Source organism: Pyxicephalus adspersus, chromosome 10 (genome assembly GCF_032062135.1).
Source record: "Pyxicephalus adspersus chromosome 10, UCB_Pads_2.0, whole genome shotgun sequence".
Lineage (NCBI taxonomy): Eukaryota > Metazoa > Chordata > Amphibia > Anura > Pyxicephalidae > Pyxicephalus > Pyxicephalus adspersus.
This window is the reverse complement of record NC_092867.1, coordinates 55,595,906-55,618,564: the sequence shown is the minus strand read 5'-3', so window position 1 is coordinate 55,618,564 and position 22,659 is coordinate 55,595,906. Positions and strand designations below refer to the sequence as shown.

Here is a 22,659-nt window from a genome sequence, read left to right as displayed (position 1 = left end):
ACAGTATCAAATCAGCACTCATAAACAATCCTTTTTGGAGATGATGAGTTCAATCTGGCTGTTGGGAAACCTTGATGGGGGTTGACTTTAAAATACCTCTGTGGACAAAACTACCTGGATCCAGCTGGTTAGCTGGGTCAGAGGACTTGCCCCCAGTGCAACAGTGACATCTACTGGGGAATACGGGCAGGCATCTGTGAGCAGTGTATTTGTATTGAAATAATTCACAATAGTAGCCTTTTTTTATACCCAACAGTGTCTCACTAGACCCCCAAGTCTAGAAATTTGCAGATTGCTCATTCACTCACTACTTGCCTGTTGCAGCATACACCATGGTGAGTAAAAAAGTTCATAGCTGCCCAGTCTACTGTGTTGACCTAATTCCAGTAACAACCAACAGCCTACTACGGAATCCCTTTTAAAGCTTTGAGTTTTTTTCTCAGGTAGCTTCTTCTCTTGAATTCTATTTATCTTTGTTGCTGTTGTCTACCGCCCCCCAGCCCAGTATCACAATTTTTGGATAACTTTGCCTCTTGGCTCTCACACATTCTTTCCCATCACCTGCCTACCCTCATTCTCGTTGACTTTAATGTTGCAGTGGATGACCCCAACCATCCTTCCTCAGCCAAACTGCTCTCCAGTACCTCCTCCTTTGGACTCACACAGAACACAAAGGGCCCCACACACATCGCTGGACACACTTTAGACCTGGTATTTTCCAAACTTTGCAACCTCACCCTCCTTTACAACTTGCTTTTTCCTCTTTCTGACCACAACCTAATCACCTTTAACTTATCTAACTCTTGCCCCCTTTGGTCACATCCCGGACCTGGTCAATGGCAGAGAGATATACGTAACCTTGACCACAACCTAGTCTCAAACTGACTTACGTCCCTAAACCCCACCCTCGCTTCTGTCAATTGAAACTACCACTACTTCCCACCACTACATATTTCCCATCCTATTGTGTGTGAAATTCCCTCAACTACTAGATTGTAAGCTCTTCGGGGCAGGGTCCTCTCCTCCTGTATCACTGTCTGTATTAGTCTGTCATTTGCAATCCCTATTTATTGTACAGCACTGCGTAATATGTTGGGGCTATATAAATCCTGTTTAATAATAATAATAATAATAATAATAATAATAATATCCAGATAAAGCTGACAGTTCACTCACACTCTTTCTGTGGCTCTGGATAAAGTTGTCCCTTCCACCTTCTGCTACCGCCATCCTTCTAACCCCCCGCCCTGGCACAACAATTACACCAAACATCTACATAAGACTGTATGTGCAGCTGAGTGCAAGTGGAGGAAATCTGCCCTCAGCGCTGACTTCATGAACTGCAAAGCCAGTCTATAACACTTTAACACTGAACTCACTGTCACCAAGCAAAATTATTTCTCCTTGACATTTCCTCTCAAACTTCCAACCCACGCAGCCTATTCTCAACAATTGACTCCCTCCTAAACCCTACACCTGCTCCACCCACAACTACCTACTCTGCCCAAGATATTGCCACTCACTTTTGAGATATAATTGACAAATCAGACATGATGTCTCTGCTCAGCCGGCCACTCTAACCATATCCACCCCTTCCACTTGTAAATCATCACTGGCCTTTCTCAGCCCTCTTGCTGTGGGTGAACTCTCCTCTCTTCTCTCATCATCTCTATCTACTACCTGTATGCTTGATTGAATTCCCTCTGATCTACTCCGTGGACATTCCTCCACCCTGGCCCCCGCCCTAACCAAACTGTTCAACCTCTACCTCTCTACTGGTGTCTACCCCTGCAATTTCAAACATGCCATTATTCTCCCTATTCTGAAGAAACCCTTGTTAGACCCCTTCATACCTTCTAACTACCGTCCAATCTCAGTAAATACTTATAAAATAGAGAAACATAACCCTTTTTCTATTGCCTAAAATTCCCACCCTAGAAGTATATTTACAAAATAGAAAACACAAAAAGGCTGGGTTTTAAGATGTAAAAAGTCAAAGTTGTATTTTTATATTACAACTTGTATGCTTTTTAATAATTGAGTTCAATTCATTGTGCAATACATACAGCAAAAGAGGAAATTAGGCAACTCTATGTAATCCATCATAGGTAAATGCCTTTCAACTAGACAAAAAACTGCCAACACAGATGGTATAAAGGCAGGTATGGATTATGTCTTAACCCTGATGCATTTCACCGGAAAAGTCAATATTAAAACAAAGTCAATATATAATGACCAATGACCTACTACTGACTTCCTCACTCATAACCTAATCACACACACAGCTCCCAAGACTTTTCTAAAGCTGCCCCAACTCTCTGGAATAGGGCCTTGTCCTATTCGGCTTGCTTCTACTTTCTGCTCATTTAAGAAAAGCACTCAAAACCCATTTTTTTAAACTTGCCTACCTATCTTCTGTCTTTTGAAACCCTCACCTACTTCCCACCACTACATATCCCCCCTCCTATTATAATTCCCCCACCTACTAAATTGTAAGCTCTTCAGGGCAGGGTCCTCTACTCCTGTGTCACTGTATTCTTCTGTCATTTGCAACCCCTAATTAATGTACAGTGCTGCGTAATATGTTGGCGCTATATAAATCCTATTTATTTTTATTATTATTACTATTATTATTAATAATAATAATAATAATAATAATAACAACAATAATAATAAAGTGAATAATAATGATCCTAGGGAATGTTCTTAGAACAAACAGGGATATAGTTTCTGATACTGGTTACTGATGTGTTAAAGCTTCAGAGTCCTTTACCATGGTGAGCAGTTCCTCTTCAAAATCCTGTTTTTGTAAGCACTACTAACCTCCTTTAGGTTTATGGTTAATGCCTACCTGGCCGAAACTGAAATTCTTTATGATAATAATGACCTCAAGCCGTAGGTGATAATGGCAGCTAGGCAGTGGGCCATTCAATATGTCTGCAATAGAGAACTCCATGTTTCTTAAAGGATGGGTAAATTTTAATCTGACCCTTGCATTAATAGTGTTATTTATATATAACACTATTAAATATATCTTTAAAAAGCACCTTTACATAGTTAATCTATAATACTTTGTCATAATATAAAGAACACCTGGGTAGAAGGCTAAGATAGGAGGTGTCTCCTTTGACAACCGTTCACTAATCTGCATCAGAACAGTGACTACTATAATTTGATTGGATGCAATAGACAGCATTACTGAACATATTCTTAGCAAGTAGTAGATATTTCATTATTATTCTAGCTCAGACTGAATGAATATAGAAAACCATCAATGCTGAACACCTGTCTCTCTATCAGCATTGTGCCCTCTTAGCACCGGAAGCGCTGATACAATTTCGTTTTGTGTTTCTAGTACTTCTGCTGTGTGCGTTTTACGTCAGCCTGGCTACTTCCTGGTTGTCATAGTGACGTTAAGCAGATAAGTAAAACGATTTTACGATCGCCTCGAGGTACCATTAGAGGGCGTGTTGTTTCCATGTGACAAACCAAAGTGTCCTCGAACCGTAGGGGCGGCGGCCATTTTGCTGTAGCCCGGAAGAACTTTAGGTGAAAATTTGTTTTCTAAAGAAGCTTCGTGATAAGACGTAAATCTGCAGATTGTGTGGGCTGTTAGGAGGAGGTAATGCTGACCTTTTAATGGGAGAGGGGGAAAAGGAAAAAGAGGATCCCAATCTGGATTCTAGCTAGAAATGCCTATTTTTATGCTAGTCACCAGAGTTGTAACCTATACAGTGCTATTGACATACCCCAAACTTCTGGGGATGTAAACATACCTGGATCCAAGCCAAGTCTCAATCTTTACTGTTCTCTGTAATGCCCATGTGGTGTACCATACCCTGGTTACACTGTCCTACCCACATGTTCTGTATCCATTGCAAGTTACAAAGCCAGGAATACTGCTCTGTATATTGTAGGTTGTACATTTTAAAGTCCAACCCAATGCTTTGATTACAATATGTTGTAGGTTACACAGGCAGGACCCTTGCTCGCTGTTCAGTATTGTAGTACAGAAAACATAGGTTATTTTTTTTTATCCAAGTCCATCCATCATAAATAGGATGTTGGGCTTCTCAACTGTTGCACTACATATCGAATTTTACACATTACACATCCCTGACCCCTACTCTGGTATTGTTACATTGCGGATTCAACGTGTATTTACCGATGTATGCTGACAAAACCCCTGTTCTTAATCTAAGGTATTTGAAAAAGTATTAATTTTTGCCAGATAAAGTGTGCTATTAATGGAATTGGCCCATAGAACTGCCCTGCATGTGTACACCACTCTTTAAGTTTTTTTTTTTTTTTTTGGCAGATTGAGGTTTATAAATCGCCCTACATTTCAATATAGTGATATCAAGGGGAGAAATAGCATTAAGGAGGACACAAGGATACTTACAAGGACGTCATGATGGAGAAGCGGCCGCCTCTCCAATCTCCGGGTAAGAAGAGATTTTCATGTCTTGTAAAAGAGAGAAGAGTATTGGGGATCCACTGAGATATACACATCCTCTGATATAAAGACATAGAAACAATACATTCACTCAGTTTGTGTTTCCTACAGGTGGTTCCAGAAATACCCTAGAAAAATGTCCCCGTCTTCTGTATTCCCGGGATTCAAGAAATGAGGATCACAGTATCTCACAGCAATACCTGGTAAATAGAACTGACATTCTCAATTTAAACTCCATTTTGTCTGCCCCATAGTTTAGTTATTTATAAACATGTCTGTATTGTGTTTTATAAAGAATGAAGGTCTGATTGTTGTTAAAGTGGAAGTAAAAGAAGAAGAAGAAGGTGAAGACCCAAGTGTGATGGGGGATGATTCTTGTAAGGACAATGACAACTCTTCAGAGAACAGTTCAGGTGAGTAATAAACTCTAAATCCAGAAAAGAGTCCCGGATTATCCTTGTTCTGTCACTTCAACAATCTCTTCTTCCCCTTCCTCTGTCAGTCGACAGTATTGGGGGACATTATGTGTCCATTAAGGGGGGTCAGAAGCCATCAGCCTCTATTAGACTCTGGCTCTTCTACCCACATCATGTCATGTTGTGTGTCACCAGCCAAGAGACGTGATCAGTCTCCCTCCACACACACTCTCTGGTGTCTCTTATACATCTCAGTACAGGGGGCTTCCCTCTCATCTTAATTCACAGACATTTCAGAAGCTGAGGAAGAAGGAGACGTGAGAATAAAAGAGGAGGAAGTTCCTGTAGAGATCAACACAGGTGAGTAATAGAAGGTAAATGCTGTAACAATTCATATAATAATAAATCCATTAATGGTAACCCAGAGTATATTATTGCGATGACTGTGGATTCAAAAGTGGCATTACATTTTTGTGGACTCTTGACGGCAGGTACAAAATAATTGCTCAGTAATTGACAGGTTTATCAAGCATTCCTAGACATTATCCAGGAGGCAGCATCCTAAATCAGATACAGTAAATGACGTGTAAACAAGGTTTTGCTGTTTTAGTTGAACATGAGGTAATCATTTCACCTTCTTGTCATGCAGATGGACAATACACAAAGTGTAACATAACATGTGTTAAAACAGAAGATGAGTACATCGTATCAAATCCTTCCGAGAAAAAAAATGTTACCCAAAAATTCCATCCAATGCCTCACAATTCAGAACTGTCATTTAGTCCTTCTAAACATGGGGAGCGCCTTTCTGATCTCTCCCACCAAAGAGTTGAGACAGAGGGGAAAAAAGTTCTTACTGATCAACAGAGCGAAATGAAACCATATTCATGTCCTGAGTGCGGGAAAAGTTTTACTTCAAAAGGATCACTAATTAGACACAAAAGAGTTCATACTGGAGAGAAGCCTTATACATGTACAGAATGTGGGAAGTGTTTTTCACTGGTGTCTAGTCTTATTAAACATGAGAGAATTCACACTGGAGAAAAACCATTTTCATGTCCAGAATGTGGAAAAAGTTTTAGACAAAAATCAACTGCAGTTATGCACCAAAGAACTCACACCGGATTGAAGCCATTTATATGTTCTGAATGTGGAAAATCTTTTCCCAGGAAACGAGCCCTGATGCGACATCAACCTGTGCACACACGGGAAAAGCCATTTTCGTGCCCAGAGTGCGGCAAATGTTTTCCTCTCAAAGACAGTGTTGTAAGACACCAGAAATGTCACACAGGGGAAAAACCATTTCCTTGCAGTGAATGTGGGAGATGTTTTTCAAGCAAGCAAAAACTTACTTTGCATCAGAGAACCCACACCGGAGAAAAGCCATATTTATGTCCAGAATGTGGAACACGCTTTTCCTGTAAAAGATCAATGATCAGACATCAAAGTGTTCACAAAGGAGAGAAGTTGTAATCCGCTTAAAGTTTAGAAAACTTTTTGTCTCTAGATAGCAGACGGCTACCATGCCTTGTCATCAACTTACCTGAGCTAAATCTCCAAAGGATGAGAGTTTAACCAATCCCACTTGGCTTCTCTATTATCATCATCAAGCCAAAATTCAATAAAGATCTTTATTGAAATATATCCTGTAATTTTGTCTGTAATATACAGTAAAATTATTAGTACTGGTGTGAGATACTCAGAACAACATGTCTAACAGATGTCTAACAAATTTAGTCAGTACTGGAAGACTTCTGCTTGTGACATCTATTTAACCATCTATTACAAAGGAAAATAAGGATAAGCATTGGCCTAGCTGTACACTATGCCTTTCAGTAGCACAAACACAAATATTTTCTATAGAATAAAGCTAACTGCTTACATTCTCTGCGACAGGAGGTTGATAGTCTTTGCTCCAAGCATACATCCAGGGATGTGTCCTCTTCCCATCTCAGAAACTAGTCAAACACTGGAATCCTACAGCCCTACATTTTAAATGCATCACCTGTTTCACCTTGCACAGTTCTTCAGGAGGCCCTATACAGGGATCCAGACATGAATTGGGTGGCCAGGGAAATCCACTCTGACTTTCTGACTCCCGAAGCCCAGATTGGCTTTTTCAAATTCTATAAATGAGCTACATTTCCTCAGTAATGTAAGTGACACAGAGGGTTAAAAAATGTAGAGTATCCAAGTTTTTTCCCCCCAATCATTTTTCTATGTCCTGTAGCCTTTCTGATTCTCTGAACCCTGTACGAAGCCTCCCCTTTTTTATGCTATTGCCAGCTTCCAAAATCACAAATACATTTCTAGAGTTTTACAATGCCATCAAAAGTTTCAGAAACCGTTAACTCTAGAAAACTTTGGTATACAGAGGAGTTCATGGTTGGCTCAATAATCGCAAGGTTCTGTGGCTGCTAAACAAACCCAAATCATTACCCTTCCACCACTGTGTTTGACGGTTGTGATTGTGCCAATATGCCGTGTTTGATGTGGCGCTGTGTATTTTGGCCAAACCTTTCCACTTTGGTCTCATCTGTCCAAAGCACAAGAAGTCGTGATTTTTTCAGATGCAACATTGTAAAGTTTTGTTCCCATGGTCTTTTATCAAGAGAAGAAGCTTTCTTCTGCCAACCTTTCCAAACATCCCATATGTGTTCAGTCTTTTCCTGAGAGTACTGTCATGAAGTTTAACATGTAGAATCTTGGATTGAGCTCTGTTTTTTTTTTTATTGCAATTTCCCTGAGCTTTGCACAATCTGACCTAGGGGTGACTTTTTTTTGTGTGCCCACTCCTGGGAAGATTGACAACTATCTTGAATGTTTTCCAGTTGTAAATATTCTTTCTCAATGGTTGACTTCAGAATGTTTGGAAATAGATATATAATCCTCCCTAGGTTGATGGTCTGTAACAAATATTTATCACCTGAATGCTGCAGTCCATCAAAAGTTGTAATACTTACTGATTATTATTATTATTATTATTGTTAATAATAATAATAATAATAATATACAGGACTTATACAAATGACAGACAGTTACATAGGAGAGAGGAGAGGACCCTACCCCGAAAAGCTTACAATCTAGGAGGTGGGGGAAGTCTCACACAATAGGAGGGGAGATATGGTTTGATGGGAAGTACTAGGTTTTAAGAGACAGAAGAATACTGGTAGGCAAGTTTGAAATGAACAGAAAGTACTGATGATCATATTCACATGCATTTAATTAGCAGTGCCTAGCTGCTACTTATCCTCCTAATTCTTATGAAATGGCAACGATATACTTCATTTTTTATACACTGCTTATGCATTGCAACCTAATGTTTATGACATAGATATTGATAATGTGTGATATGTAATGGGTTGTTGTTCATCTGAGGTTGTATTTACCTAATCTTAGGACCGTACAAGGGGCAGCAGGAAAGGATCTGTATGTTACATATATCCCGTTAGTAAACGATAAGGAGGCATTTTTGGAAATGCTGGATAGGGCATGAACCTCGAAGGAGATTATTTTGGATACAGATTAGAAACTTTGTGACTTAGTCTAAAAGTGCTTTATGAGGCTGTGGAGTTTATGCGCGTTTACGTCTGCGTTTACGTCTACTTTACTATATTTGTCACCGATCCCATGAATTTTGTGAGGAAGCTGCCTGTACATAGTTAGATGTCTTATTTGAAATATAGTTTCAATTGAAATTCCAGAGGAAGCAGATACATACTGTGAAACAAGGTAAATAAAAAAAAATTGTAATTGTAAAAAAAAAAAATCCCCAAAAATTTGTAATGTTTTTATTTTTAATAATTACTGTAATTGACTATATCTGCCTAAAAATCCCAAACTTCTTTGTTTTTGTGAATCCTCTGTTTGCTCTATCCTCTATTTCCACACTCCCCTAGCTGCATCCATTGTTGCCATAATGATTTCTAGATGTGTGATTGGACAATATAGAAGGCTCATAGCCGATTATACTAGTATATTGTAACCACTAGATGATGCCGGTATACAGCAACATAAATCAAGATGAAAGGGAAGTCTCCTACTTGAAGAAAAGTGGGTGGACATTTTGTTGAAGCCCGAAAAAAATAGTGGAATTCATTTCCAAGAATCACCCAGTGAGAGCGTGAATCTAAAGAATGTGTAGCCAATGAAGACGAGGTAATAACGTCTTCCTTTTATGAGAGAAGTAAGGGAGAAGGGAGTCCCAGCACTCTCTGTGGACTGGTCAGGGTATTATGTCACCTCAACAACTGTGTCTCCATAACACATCGACACCAATAATGGGGTCTTATTATCCCACATACACTGACTAAGGGTTTTATTCATTCAGTTTTTCTCCTATTTTCCATTACTGACAGAGACAAGACTTTTACTAATATTGAACATGTTTATCTGTTGGTTTGCTGTACTAAAGTCTGACAGATTTCTACACCAGTATTTTTATAAACCTTTTTAAATTACTATAAATTGCGTCTCTGCGGTTGATTTTTTTATTTGGTGAACCATATCCACCCCCTTCCACCTGTAAATCATCACTGGCCTCCCACTGCCCTCTTACTGTGGATGAAGTCTCCTCTCTGCTCTCATCATCGCCATCTACTCCCTTCCTGCTTGACCCAATTCCCTCTGATCTACTCCTTGCCCATTCCTCCACCCTGGCCCCCACCCTAACTGAACTTTTCAACCTCTCCCTTACTGGTATCTACCCCTCCCCTTTCAAACATGCCATTATTCTCCCTATACTCAAGAAACCTTCACTAGACCCCTCCATACCTTCTAGCTACCGCCCTATCGCGTGTCTCTCATGTTTCCTAACTTCTTGAGCGCCTTGTCTACAAAAGACTCACCGATCACCTGAGCACCAACTCTCTCCTAAGTGTCCAATGACTTCATCAGAGCTAATACTCAAGGCAACTTTTCCCTCCTCCTTCTTCCTGATCTTTCCTCTTTTGATACTTTTGATCACCCCCTTCTAATACAAATCATTTGCTCCATTGGTATCAATGACACTGCCCTCTCTTGGTTTGCTTCCTATCTGTCTGACCGCTCCTTTTAAGTTTCTTTCAATAGTAATTCCTCCTCTCCTACTCTTCTCCTTGTTGGTGTTCCCCAGGGGTCAGTCTTTGGACCGGTTCTCATTTCTCTGTACACCTCCTCTCTCGGTAGTCTCATATCCTCCTTTGGCTTACAGTACCATCTGTATGCTGATGACACTCAAATGTATCTGTCCACCCCTGACTTGTCTCCCTCAGTCCTGGATAAGGTCTCATGCTGCCTGTCAGCCATCTCATCGTGGATGTCTGACAGATTTCAGATCCAAAATCTGCCCCTACCTGTCCCCAGAGATGACCAAACTCCTGGTACACCCTCTTATCATCTCTCGTCTGGACTACTGTAACAACTCCCTCGCTGGTATTCCACTAACTAGACTCTCTTCTCTGCAATCTATTACACTGGGGAACAATTTTGAACACATTTTTTGTTGACTTCAATTTTTCAGCTTATTTACACTAAATAGGTATGCTGATTCTGAAAGTGCAGTTAGTTTTGTTCCATCACTTCAGGTTTTTTCTCTATCGCTTATATTATTGCAATTAGTGTAGCGTAGGCTATTGATTTACATGCAAGACTGTGTGGTCAGAGGTTCTGCACTGCTTTACATAGTGAATAAGCAAAATTTATTTCTCTACTTACACATGTATTTTATTTCTTTCAGATCATGTCTGGCTCTGCTGTTTCTCATCGTAAGTGCCTAAACAACCCTGATTCATTTTGTTATATCTGTGGCAGTTTTACTATTCCCAGTCAAACAGCGAACATCAGCAGATTTGTAGAGGAAGCCTATTTGGCATATTTCAAAGTTAAACTTGGTGATCAAGATAAGTTTTGGGCCCCTCATAAGGTGTGCAAACAGTGTGTCGAGGTTTTACGGATGTGGACAAAGGGAACACGTGATAACATGCCATTTGGTATACCTATGGTTTGGCGAGGGCCAGGAGATCATTTTAGTGACTGTTACTTTTTGTATAGTGAAAACTTGAGGATATACCAAGAAAAAAATGTAACAAAGTATTCTAGTTGACTATACGCCCAGTGGCTCATTCAGATGAAATCCCAGTTTTTTCCCAGTGTAGCCGGTTTTCGTTACACTACCCTCTCTTGAAGAACATGATTATGGTGATGAACTAGGTGACAAAAATGATAAAGAGTTTGAAATTGAAGAGGACTGTGTTCGTTAGGGATTTGATCAGCATGAGTTGAATGATTTGGCACGTGATTTGGGACTATCGAAGAAAGCTTCAGATCTCCTAGCATCAAGACTGCGTGAGAAAAACTTACATGAAAAAGGATAGCAGGTATTGCGCTTTCGAACCAGAGAAATTGTTTTTCTGCAGTACTTTAGAACTTACAGTGGCTTTGTGTATTGCCATAACATACCTGGTTTAATGAAGGAATTGGAAATTCCAATCTATAAGGCAACTGAATGGCGACTATTTATCGATAGCGTAAAGCTTAGCTTAAAGTGTGTCCTCCTTTGCAATGGCAATATATTTGGGTCAGTCCCAGTTGGCCATTCTGTTTCTATTTGTGAAGAATATGCAGACAAAAGGAGAGTCATTGAGTTGTTGCAATATCGCTAACACACTTCGGTCATCTGTGTTGACCTTAAAATTGTATGCTTCCTTCTTGGTCGGCAATGCGGATACACCAAGTATCCCTGTTAGTTTGTGCATGTGGGACAGCAGAGTTCGTGAGAGGCAGTGGGTGGAAAGAAATTGGCCCCCGAAAGTAAGCCCTAGCATGCTAATCATGCAAGGGTGAAATATAAGCCCTCCCCCGAAAGTAAGCCCTATTGGCTTCTTCGGAGGGTGTGGTCACGTGGTACACGGAGGGATACCAAGAGGAAGGAGGGAGCAGAGAGAGAGCAGGAGATTTCTAAAGCACTGGAGCAAGTGGTGAAGAAATCGCAGCGTTAATTAACCTACAGTACTCAGGTGTGACACTAGCAGAGCTTGGTGGATTCTTTTTTCAAAAGGTCCTTGCTATTATTTAGCAGCAATGCATATTTATTAATTGTTTTTTTTTTTTATGTAATTGGTAAATTCAAACTCTCATTTTGTATTGGATTGGATACAGGAGTTTGTATTCAATCCAATACAAAATGAGAGTTTGAATTTTGTTCTCATTTCTGTATACAATCCAATACAAAATAATAGAAAATATATTTATGTGGTTTTGTCTATAGGTTACAGGTCTACAATTTAAAAAAAAATTCCATGAAAAACAGTGTAATGCTTTTGGAACAGAAATCAAGACATCAGTGTAACACCCAGGTGGTTAATGCCTGTTCCTATTTACCAAAGAAGACCGTTTGGTACAGTTAAATTTCTCTCCTACCTTAAAATAAATATAGATGTTTTAGTGTTTGATAGCTTTTCCTATTCACCAAAGAAGACCATTTGGTACAGTGAAATTTCTGTCCTACGGATATTTTTCTGTTTGATACCTGTTCCTGTTTACCAAAGAAGACCGTTTGGTACAGTGAAATTTTTGTCCTCACAGTGCTCACTGCACTGCAACCACCAACGAAGCTGCTCGCATCACCCGGAGGCCGGATCACATTTGAGTACAACATCCCTGCTTTCCCACATGCTCAAGAACCACAAACCAAAGTGGGAGCAGTACTTGCGTTTTCTTGAAGGAGGTGCAATTATGTCATTGTCACTTCTTCCACCTCCATTGACTCCTCGTCCACCTCCAACTGTCATTGCTAGTCTGTCTCAGGAGGTTGATGCCAGCCAGACTTCTAGCAGCTAGGAAGTATCAGCTTCTGGCCGCAGGTTGTATGGCGTCAGATGGGTATGCCAGTGACCCCTTCAGCTCTCCTAACTCCCTGACCTGTGCCGAGCAGCACTGCAAAACACCAATCAGGCATTACTTCTTCCAAACGGATGTACCCAGTTTACATGCACATGTAATGAATAACCTCTCCCGGGCATTGGCATTCTCAGTGTCCAGCCAAATCCATGTCACCATGGACAGCTGGGCAACCAGGCACGGAGTGGGACGCTACCTGTCCTTTACCACTCACTGGGTGGCCTTGCATAGCTCAGTGGGCGGTAGCCTGCAAGAGGCATTACAGCAGCTGGTACCCCCACCAAGGGGTGTGGTGGGAAAGCATGGGCCACCCCAGTCCTCTTATTTCTCCTAATCCATTGCTTCTACCGTCAACCCATCTCTTTTTGATACTCCTCCTGAAAGGCCAGCAGCCAGCATCATCTTTCTGCTTGATAATACCCTGTGTGGCCTGATGGAAAGTGGCGATGGGAGAGGAGGGGAAGAAAGCTGGAGGAGGATTAAGGTGACATTACATTCTATAGTGCACAGCCAGCATCAGGAGCAAGAAAGGACACTGGCCAGCATCAGGAGTTCCAAGAGGAGGAGTAAGATGATGATGATGAGGGAAACCATGTTGGGGCTGCTGGACAGGACCCGTCCAACCCACATTTGTGCTGTCATGCCCCAGGCATTGTACGGGCGATGAAACAACAGGAGCTGCTGCAGCTGGAAGAGGAGGAGGTGGATGATGAGGAGCAAGATGTTTTGGTGCCTACTGAGGGACAAGAGGAGGATGAGCCCAGGGAACCCCTCCTTAGTATGTGTGTCCACATGTTGCGATTCCTACGGAGGGACCCCCAGATTTGCAGTATCCAAAACTGGGATGATTACTGCTAGGCCATCCTTCTGGATCACTGCTACAAAGACAAATTGTCATCGTTTCTACCCATTCTGGCTGTGTGAGGAGTTACATGCACCACATTCCAAACAGGGAGCTCAGGTGGACACTGCCTCCATCGTATCCTCCTGTAGTGGCAGCAGCAGCAGTAGTGGCAGCAGACCGCACACATCCAAAAGTCTAAGCCAAGGCAGGGTACATTTTCTGGATGCTTGGTGAAACCTGATGCGGCCCCGCTCCTTCCCAGGGCCCACCGCCTCCTCCTCCTTCTGTTGCTGCCGCCTGTCATTACTCCATTCACTAAAATTGTATTACACACTTCTGGGTGGCATTGACGATGCACAACACCCAGCCCTAGATGCCAGTTACCAATGCGGTCCCCGCTCCCTTTCAGGGCCCATTGCTTCATCCTCCTTCTGTTTCTGCCTCCTGTCAGTACTTCATTCACTAAATTTGTATTACACACTTCTGGGTGGCATTGATGATGCACTACACCTAGCTCTAGATGCCAGTTACCAATGCGTTCCCTGCTTTGTCTCAGGGCCCACCGCCTCCTCCTGCTGCTGCTTCTTCCACCTGTCAGTACTCTATTCACTAAAATTGTATTACACACTTCTGGGTGGCATTGACGATGCACTACACCCAGCTCTGGACGTCTGTTACCAATGCGGTCCCCGCTCCTTCTGAAAGCCCACTGCCTTCTCCTCCTTCTGTTGCTGCCGCCTGTCAGTACTCCATTCACTAAAATTGTATTACACACTTTTGGATGGCATTGACGATGCACTACACCCAGCTCTAGATGCCTAGTTACCAATGCGGTGAACGCTCTGTCTCAGGGCCCACCGCCTCCTCCTGTTGCTGCTGCTGCCGCCAGTCAGTACTCCATTCACTAAAATTTTATTACACACTTATGTTTGTCTCTGATGATACACTACACCCAGCTTTAGATGCCAGTTACCAATGCGGACCCCGCTTCTTCTCGGGGCCCACCCCATCCTCCTCCTGCTGTTGCTGCTGCCTGTCAGAGTTCCATTCACTAAAATTGTATTACACACTTCTGGGTGGCATTGTCAATCCACTACACCCAGCTCTAGATGCCAGTTACCAATGCGTTCCATGCTCCCTCTTAGCGCCTACTGCCTCCTCCTGCTGCTGCCTGTCAGTACTCCATTCACTATAATTTTATTACTTACCTCTGGGTGGCATTGACGATGCACTTCACCCAGCTCTAGATGCCAGTTACCAATACGGTCAACGCTCCATCTCAGGGCCCACTGCCTCCTCCTGCTGCTGCTGCCACCTGTCAGTACTCCATTCACTATAATTGTACTACACACTTCTGGGTGGCATTGAGGATGCATTAGACTTACCTCCAGAAGCCACTTACCAATGTGGTCCCCGCTCCTTCTCAGGGCCGACCACCTCCTCCTCCTGCTGTTGCTGCCGTCTGTCAGTAGTCCACTCACTCAAATTGTATTACACACGTCTGGGTGGCATTGATGATTCACTGCACCCAGCTCCAGATGCCAGTTACCAGTACGTTCCCTGCTCCTTCTCGGGGCCCACCGCCACCTCCTCTTGCTGCTGCTGCCTGTCAGTACTCTATTCACCATAACTGTATTACACACTTTTGGGTGGCATTGACGATGCACTACAACCAGCTCTAAATGCCAGTTACCAATGCAGTCCACACTCAGCTCACCCAGCTCTCCATGACACTGACACACTGGTACTGCTCTCGCTGACCCACAATTCACCTCTTATCCTCCATCTTTTTTTCCTATTGTCACCGTATTACTTCTCCACAACTTTATTGGTGGCATTCCTAACACATGTCATCCAGGTCATGATGCCAGCTAGCAATGCGGTCTCCTGCTGTTTTGACGGCAGTGCCTGCTGCTAGTGGGTTGAGTTCATACGTAGCGCCACCCTTTGTCAATGTCCTAATGTTTATGCTGCCTTCTGTACGCTGTCCATCACAGAAAAATCATATTTGCCTGCTGTCACTTTACCTGCCATTTTCCGGAAAACCACAAAATCCTTTGGAACTTTTGTATTTTTCACTTGTTGCCACTGTTCTCCTACACATACCTAGCAAATATGGTGGTTCTAACTAGTGTTGGTCGAATAGCTCACTATTTGATTCAAATGCTATTCAGTCGGATAATGCATAATTATTTGGGTGAACGAACGCAGAATTAGAACTCCATTAAAGTCAATTGGGGAAAAATTTGGGTTGTTTTTTGGGACTGTGTAGAGCTTCTACAGCCTATGAATACATTTAAAAAGACATGTCAAGACTCCCCCAGCTCTGCACAACACTGTACAGGTAAAAAAAAATAAGGAATCTTTTTTATTTTGCTGGCAAGGCCATTTAATGGGGTGGTCAAGGGAACATGCCGGATTTTATATGGGTCTCCGAGTAGAGGCAGAGAGGGCCACAAGGTGATTCCTCCGGCCCAAAAATTAGCCACCAGGTTTCACTGCTCCGTTACAAGCCATACACAGGCTTCAGACAACAGGCAGAGGTTTCTGAGGGGGGGTCTTTCAGTCAAAAAATTAGCCAGCTACACAGCTCTGTTATAAGTGACAGGTGGCAGCAGCAGGAGGAGGAGGCGGTGGGCACTGAGACGGAGCGGGGACCGCATTGGTAACTGGCATCTAGAGCTGGGTGGAGTGCATCATCAATGCCACCTAGATGGCTGTAATGCCACATTTAGGAATGGAGTACTGACAGGTGGCAACAGCAGGAGGAGGAGGCGGTGGGCCCTGAGACGGATCGTGGACAGCATTGGTAACTGGCATCCAGAGGTAGGTACTGGGCAGGCGAGAAAGAGCAAGGATGGCAATAAAGGTTGAGGTCATACCTATATGGACAGTGTCGAAGCTGTAGCTATTGGAAACATGAATGGATGAACAAGATTCCAATCTGTCCCTAACTACTATGTAGCGAAACTACATGAAGGGGAACGGGCTTGGCAGAATCAGCGGGGAAAGAAAACCCTGTTGAGCTTGAGTCTAGTCTGGCATCTAGAGCTGGTTACTGGGCAGTGGGCAGGCGGCAGCAGTAAGAGCGGGAAGGGTAGGCGGTGGGCCCTGAGAAGTGTGGATGGCATTGTTAACTGGCATCTAGAGATGGGTACTGGGAGGAGGAGGCGGTAGGCCCTGAGACGGAGCAAGGACGACATTAGTGGTTGAGGCCATCACCTGTATGGACAGTGTACAGTAGAGTAGCTGTAGCTACTGGAGACATTGCTGTGTAGGGGACTGCCTTTTACTATGTGCTAGCTGTAACTTTGAAAAATGCGGCATGTACAGCATTGTTAACTGGCATCTACAACTGGATACTGGGTACTGGGCAGGCAGCAGAAAACAGCAGGAGGAAGAGGTGGTGGGCTCTGAGACAGTGTGGACGGCATTAGTAACTGGCATCTAGATTAGGGTACTGGTCAGGCGGCAGCATCAGTAACAGCAGAAGAAGTAGGCGGTGGGCCCTGGGTCGAAGTTTGGACGGCATTAGTAACTGGCATCTAGAGTTGGGTACTGGGCAGGGGGCAGCATCAGTTACAGCATGAGGGGGAGATGGTGGGCCCTGAGAAGTTTGGATGGCATTGCTAACTGTCATCTAGAGCTGGAGAAAGAGGTGGTGGGCCTCTGTACCAGGTACTACCTGGCCCCTTTTAGAGGACTTCTGAATGCTGATGTTTAATTTCAGAGACTCAGACAAATGTCCCATTGAAAGTCAAGCAATGATGTGTGTATAAAGAGTGGCACAGAAAAGTTGAATCGCCAGTTGTGGTATATGTACATGTGCCCTCAGATCCTGTTATCATGGGATCACCCACCTGCATCAGAGCTGTAGGTAAAGCAGCACTCTTCCTGAAGAAGATTGCTTACTGAGATTGGACAGATATCTTACAGTGTATTTGCCTCACATCACCCATCTGTATCTGTCCTTATCCAGAAATGTATTCACTAGAGGGAGAAGTGAATCATACCCAATCCTCCACATGATTGTGTTCAGCTTCATAGAAGAAGAGTCAGTTCAAGACCTGGAACCCTCCCTAATAAAACAAAATGGAAACAAGTGTAATTACTTGTGATTTAATAGAGCTTCCTTATGAGGTGACCATTGCCAAAGTGCAAGCTCACATAAATATAAATACAGAGCTGGAAAAATAAAATGCAAGAGAGATGACAAGCCTTGTTTACCCTGCATGTATCCCCATGATGATTTGGTTTAGCCCAAAAGAGTGCTTATACAGCCTTCCCTATTAGGAACACATGTTGTGGGCTATGAGAGCGACCAACTAGATCCAGTAATTCAAGAATTCCCTAATAATTGGGGATCGCTATTTGCTGTCAGATCCTATTTTCTGGCATCTCTCAGGGGGGAGGAGGCTCTGCATCAGCAGGGTCACCCCCCTTTGTTTGAGTGGCGGGCGATTCCCACACTGCCGGCGTCACAGGGTGCCAGGTGCGTGGGGAAACTTCTGGCTCTTCTAAGTATCCTGGGCTCCCGTTGTGGATGGTGGATACATCTACTTTGGAGACTCTATTCATACTAGGTAAGCTGGTATTATTTATGGCCAAGGTTAGCTGGTTCTATTGATCGATAAATCTTTGGTAACTTACTTCATATACTTTTTTTTACTTTAAGCACTCCCGGCTCCCGTTTCAGGGGGTGGATACATCTACCTTGGAGACTTTTTTTATCTATAATAGGTGAGCTGATATTGTGTATGGGCATGGTTAGCCGGTTAGCCGGTTCTATTGATTGGTAAAATTTTGGTTATTTATTATATACACCTTATTGATTTAGTGTTCGGGTAGAAGCACGGAAACACTTATAAAAAGTGTAAGGCAGTGGACACCAATTTCTCTCTGGCAGTGGTCATTTCTCTTAACAAGTGAGTTTTGGATATTATTAGGAACATTGGTAGATTGATTGTAGTGTTCATCTTTGGCTGCAATTAACTGTCTTAATTAACTATATTTTTTGTAGTCATTAATTTGATTTCAACACCAAGATTAGAGGGAATTACCCTTCCTTAAAGAGGGTGAGTGTCTTGTTAATTTGATTATTTTTTACACTGGGTGTGCAGCTAATTTAATTATGAATATATCACTTACTAATTTGGGTAGTCTGATAGCCGTATCGGCTTTCAGCCCCGCTAAAAATTATGACTTTTGGAATACAAGTAGGTCGTAGTTGCTATTTATGCTATCAACATGGCGTGTATTCATTTATTATTTTTAATCACTAAAAGTAAATTATGGTTTATAAAAAAGAATTAACCCAAAGACCACAGAAATTTGATTAATTGTGGGAGCACTTAAGGTAACATCTGTCACGCATGGAGAGACAGGACCACCACTAGGGAGAGTATGGAGGTGGTGCGAGCCCTGAGAAGGGCCAAGGTGCAAAGTCTAAGCCGTAACCAGGTTCTCCAGAGCATCTGATGGTGTTGATTTTGCTCTGCTGGTTACGGCCAGGTTGCAATCCCTGGGCACACCAAGGTGGGCAAGCACAGTATCAAATCACCAGGCAGGAGGATAGTCAAGGAAAGCCAGGGTCGAGACAGGCAGCATGCAAGAGAGGTCAGGTCACACGCCAAGGGTCAATAGCCAGGGATCCAGTAGACAGACAGCAATGACACAGGGGCTACTGCGGGCACAGGGGACACCAGAGACAGTGGAAACAGCAGTAGGCACAGGAGAAGCAGGGATATCCACAGTCAGCAGGAACACAGGAACAGCACAGGGAAGTTGGCTGGTAAACAACAGACTGGACAACGAGGAGTTAACACAGGAGCTGGACAAAGGAAACACTAGATTAAGCAGCAGGTGCACAGGAACTAGTTCACTAAGAGTTAGGCACAATGGAGATACTAAGGAGAACTAAGGGTTAGGCACAATGGAGACACAAAGGAGACACAACATGTTGCACGAACACAAAATGGAGTCTGAGAGCTAGCTAAATAGCTAGGGCTGGTTAAGAGGCTATACACACGCCAGATTTTCGCCCGATATCTGGCCGATGCCGATTATCGGGCGATAAAAATCTGACGTGTGTACGCAGCTTTAGAATGAACCTAATTGATTAGGTGAGCAACCAATCAAATTACCATATTAGAACCATATTAAGGTCAATTAAAAGATACAGCAGCAGATATCAAGGATTTGAAATTAATTTATTCTATTCAATTCAAAAATTACCACATTTCTTTTTTACCCATTTAAATGATTACTATTAAATCTAACACATTGAAACGATAATCCTCCTTGTGGCTCGCCATGTCTTAGTATAACATCTTATGAGAAAAGGAGTACACAGGCAGCCACTAGCACTCAGTATCTGATGTAAGTTTATTATGTTTTTCACTGTCAATTGATGTATGAAAATATTAGTGCTATATATAAAATATATAGATAGTGAATAGATATTTTGATGAAATGTTCTAAAAACTCATTGTTATTTGTAGATCTCCTCTTCTTGAGGAAGCAGACGTAGATTTCGCAAATCGCGTAGAAGCTTTGGAATACCTCAGAGTTTTCCATAAGGAGATTTATCGAATGCTTTGTTTTAAACAAAATTTTGGTTTTATATTTTGTACTTTACATGTTTATGTACAATTTGCAGATAAAGTTTAATATGGTTTATATCTTTTTGTCAATTAACTATATATCTTTGACCTTAAAAGTCCCTAAAAAATTTTTGGTTTGCTTTCGGGAAACCTTGCTGTTTTTCCTGTTCATGATATATTGGGATGTGGTCAGGCATGAATTAAGTCCTGAGGGGTACAGTGCAATGTTTTCATACAGATAGCCCTTATGCATTGGAGGCTGTGCATGATAATGAACCCATATAGAAGAACAGGGGATTCAATACAGGTGCTGGGAAGCCAATCCAAAATGAGGAATAAGTTTAGGACTTTTTTGATGCAGTCACCAAACCACTGAATGTAGCTGTACTGAATATTAAAGACTGCACCAAAGGTGTATCTCAGGTAGAAAAACGAAACAGCCTTACAGATTAGGGATGAGTAAGCAAGTTTTTAAAACTAGATCTTGCAGCGACCGTTTTCGGCCGTTCTTGCTTACCGAAATTGTAAATTTGGTTTAAATTCGCCAACCATCATTTAACCTCCAGTGCCGGGGATCACAAACAGGAAGATTCCTAGTGCTGCAAGAATGACTTGGCTACTCCCAGACGCTGCAAGAATTCCTGTTCATGTTACAACTGGTACATCACAATTTACGGCCTACAAGCCAACCTTTTGTTTTATAATTGCACTAAAAAGCAGCTTAAAGTGTTAATTTAATTTATTGTATGATATGCATGCAAAAACTAATACATTCTGATGGCGTACCTTTAATACCTCCCCTTTACATAGTTAAGATTTATAAAGAAGAATTATTGTGTCTATCAATATAATATAGAAGTTACAAGAGGATAAAGAATTGTATATTTGGAATTAAATTAGGATTAGAAAATGGTCAAATTGTACAAATTTAAGAAAGTGTAGCTCCAATTTTTATGTCAGAAAAAGGATGACAATTTGGGGATTATATATTGATATGTTGTTCAGTTCTTTGGCCTTTCATACTTTTTTATTGTATTATAATTGCAGATTTTGCAGATCCTTCACTAATAAAGTGAACTTGTCAATGTTGTCACAATTACCTCTTCCTGGCTAAAGCGCAGGCACCTCTCTCTTGCGCATGTGGGCAGTACTAACCCTGGGTATGCCTTCTCTGCCAGTTTTATCAGTTTTGTCCATCCCTGTGGCCAATCAGAAAATAACTTCTTCTTTCATCCCTGGCAATTTAACTAGCTCTGACACAACACTCAGTGTTTGTGCATTGTGTTTCCACCAGTGCAGAGTCCCCTAGCTCTGCTGAGCAGTTTCTGGCTACTCCTTAGACTCTGTGCCTTAGCCCTCACAGGACTCACACTACTTCTGTGCAAGCCGTAGCGCCCCCAGTGGCTCTGTCTCCCCAAGTGTGACAAACATCTATATGCAGAGACTCATAATGCTTTATATGTGAAAATAATGGTCTGGAAATGTTTTTGCTTGGATAGTGTTATGTCACGGATATATTTTGTGACAGTTTATGCAAATATTAATCGGTTGAATTTGAAGTGTACAAACAGAGATAACACAAAGACTTGAAATATTATACTATTTATTAATAGAGACAGATAGATAAAACAATGCAGTAACAGAGTTAAATATAACAAAAATACTTAGCTGCAGAAGTGAGTTGCATTCATCCAAGGAGTCTTCCAAATTAATGGCTTGGCAGATGATCAAAAAACATGTTGCATACAGTTAGTTCTGGACTAAGTTATAACAAGACTAGTTATTAAGCATGGCACTGTGTTTTTAACTATCCTGGAAATTGAGACAATGGCCAGTGTTTGACCAGTACTGACCAATGATCATCCCTTAAACCAGCATTTTACCTTATAAGGATACCACTAAAGGATATGCTGCATTCCTTTAGGTTGACCTCATATATGGTATACATATACCAGTATATACTGGTAAAGCATTAATATTGGTGAGACATAACTGATGTTAAACAAAATTGTGCTAACCCAACAGATAGGAAGTTCTCTACAAAAAGGAGCTGATTTATTTTTCTTATTATATTATTCCTTCTAATTGTGTAAATGCTTCATAAATGTGTTTTACTGCCAGATGTACTACAGTTAGTGAAATGTTTCAAACACCATTGTCTCAGAAAAGCCCTCCTTCAAGACATTCAATATGTATCAAGAGCCAGACAGAGACAGATATGATGACATAGATGTTGTGAATGAGAGTACTCCTTGGATCCTATAGGGGATTCACATCCTGGAAAAGAGGGGCTCTCTACCCAGGAGGTGAATGTAGCACTGTGAATCTATTGCATCATAGATAGGGGGGAAAGATAGAGTGTGACCCTCAAAGAGGGTCAAGAGGAGGGAATGAGAGAAAAATATAGGGCACCTATATATATATATATATATATATATATATATATATATATATACCAATTTA

General features: G+C 41.9%; 1 protein-coding gene and 1 long non-coding RNA gene across 2 annotated transcripts in view; both read left to right on the top strand.

Annotated features, from left to right (window-relative positions):
• LOC140338878 (uncharacterized) overlaps positions 1–6,514 on the top strand; it is a 29,317-nt gene extending 22,803 nt beyond the window's left edge. The window contains exons 6-10 of the mRNA XM_072423198.1: positions 4,406–4,445; positions 4,568–4,659; positions 4,752–4,869; positions 5,161–5,232; positions 5,522–6,514. Coding sequence (XP_072279299.1) covers positions 4,406–4,445; positions 4,568–4,659; positions 4,752–4,869; positions 5,161–5,232; positions 5,522–6,345 — 1,146 coding nt within the window. The 3' untranslated portion in view covers positions 6,346–6,514. The remainder of the gene's footprint in view (positions 1–4,405; positions 4,446–4,567; positions 4,660–4,751; positions 4,870–5,160; positions 5,233–5,521) is intronic.
• Positions 6,515–16,375: 9,861 nt separating this feature from the next.
• LOC140339770 (uncharacterized) lies at positions 16,376–20,268 on the top strand. The gene is made up of 2 exons (XR_011922532.1): positions 16,376–18,669; positions 20,095–20,268. It is a non-coding gene; the product is annotated as an uncharacterized lncRNA (long non-coding RNA).
• The last annotated feature ends 2,391 nt before the right edge of the window (positions 20,269–22,659 follow it).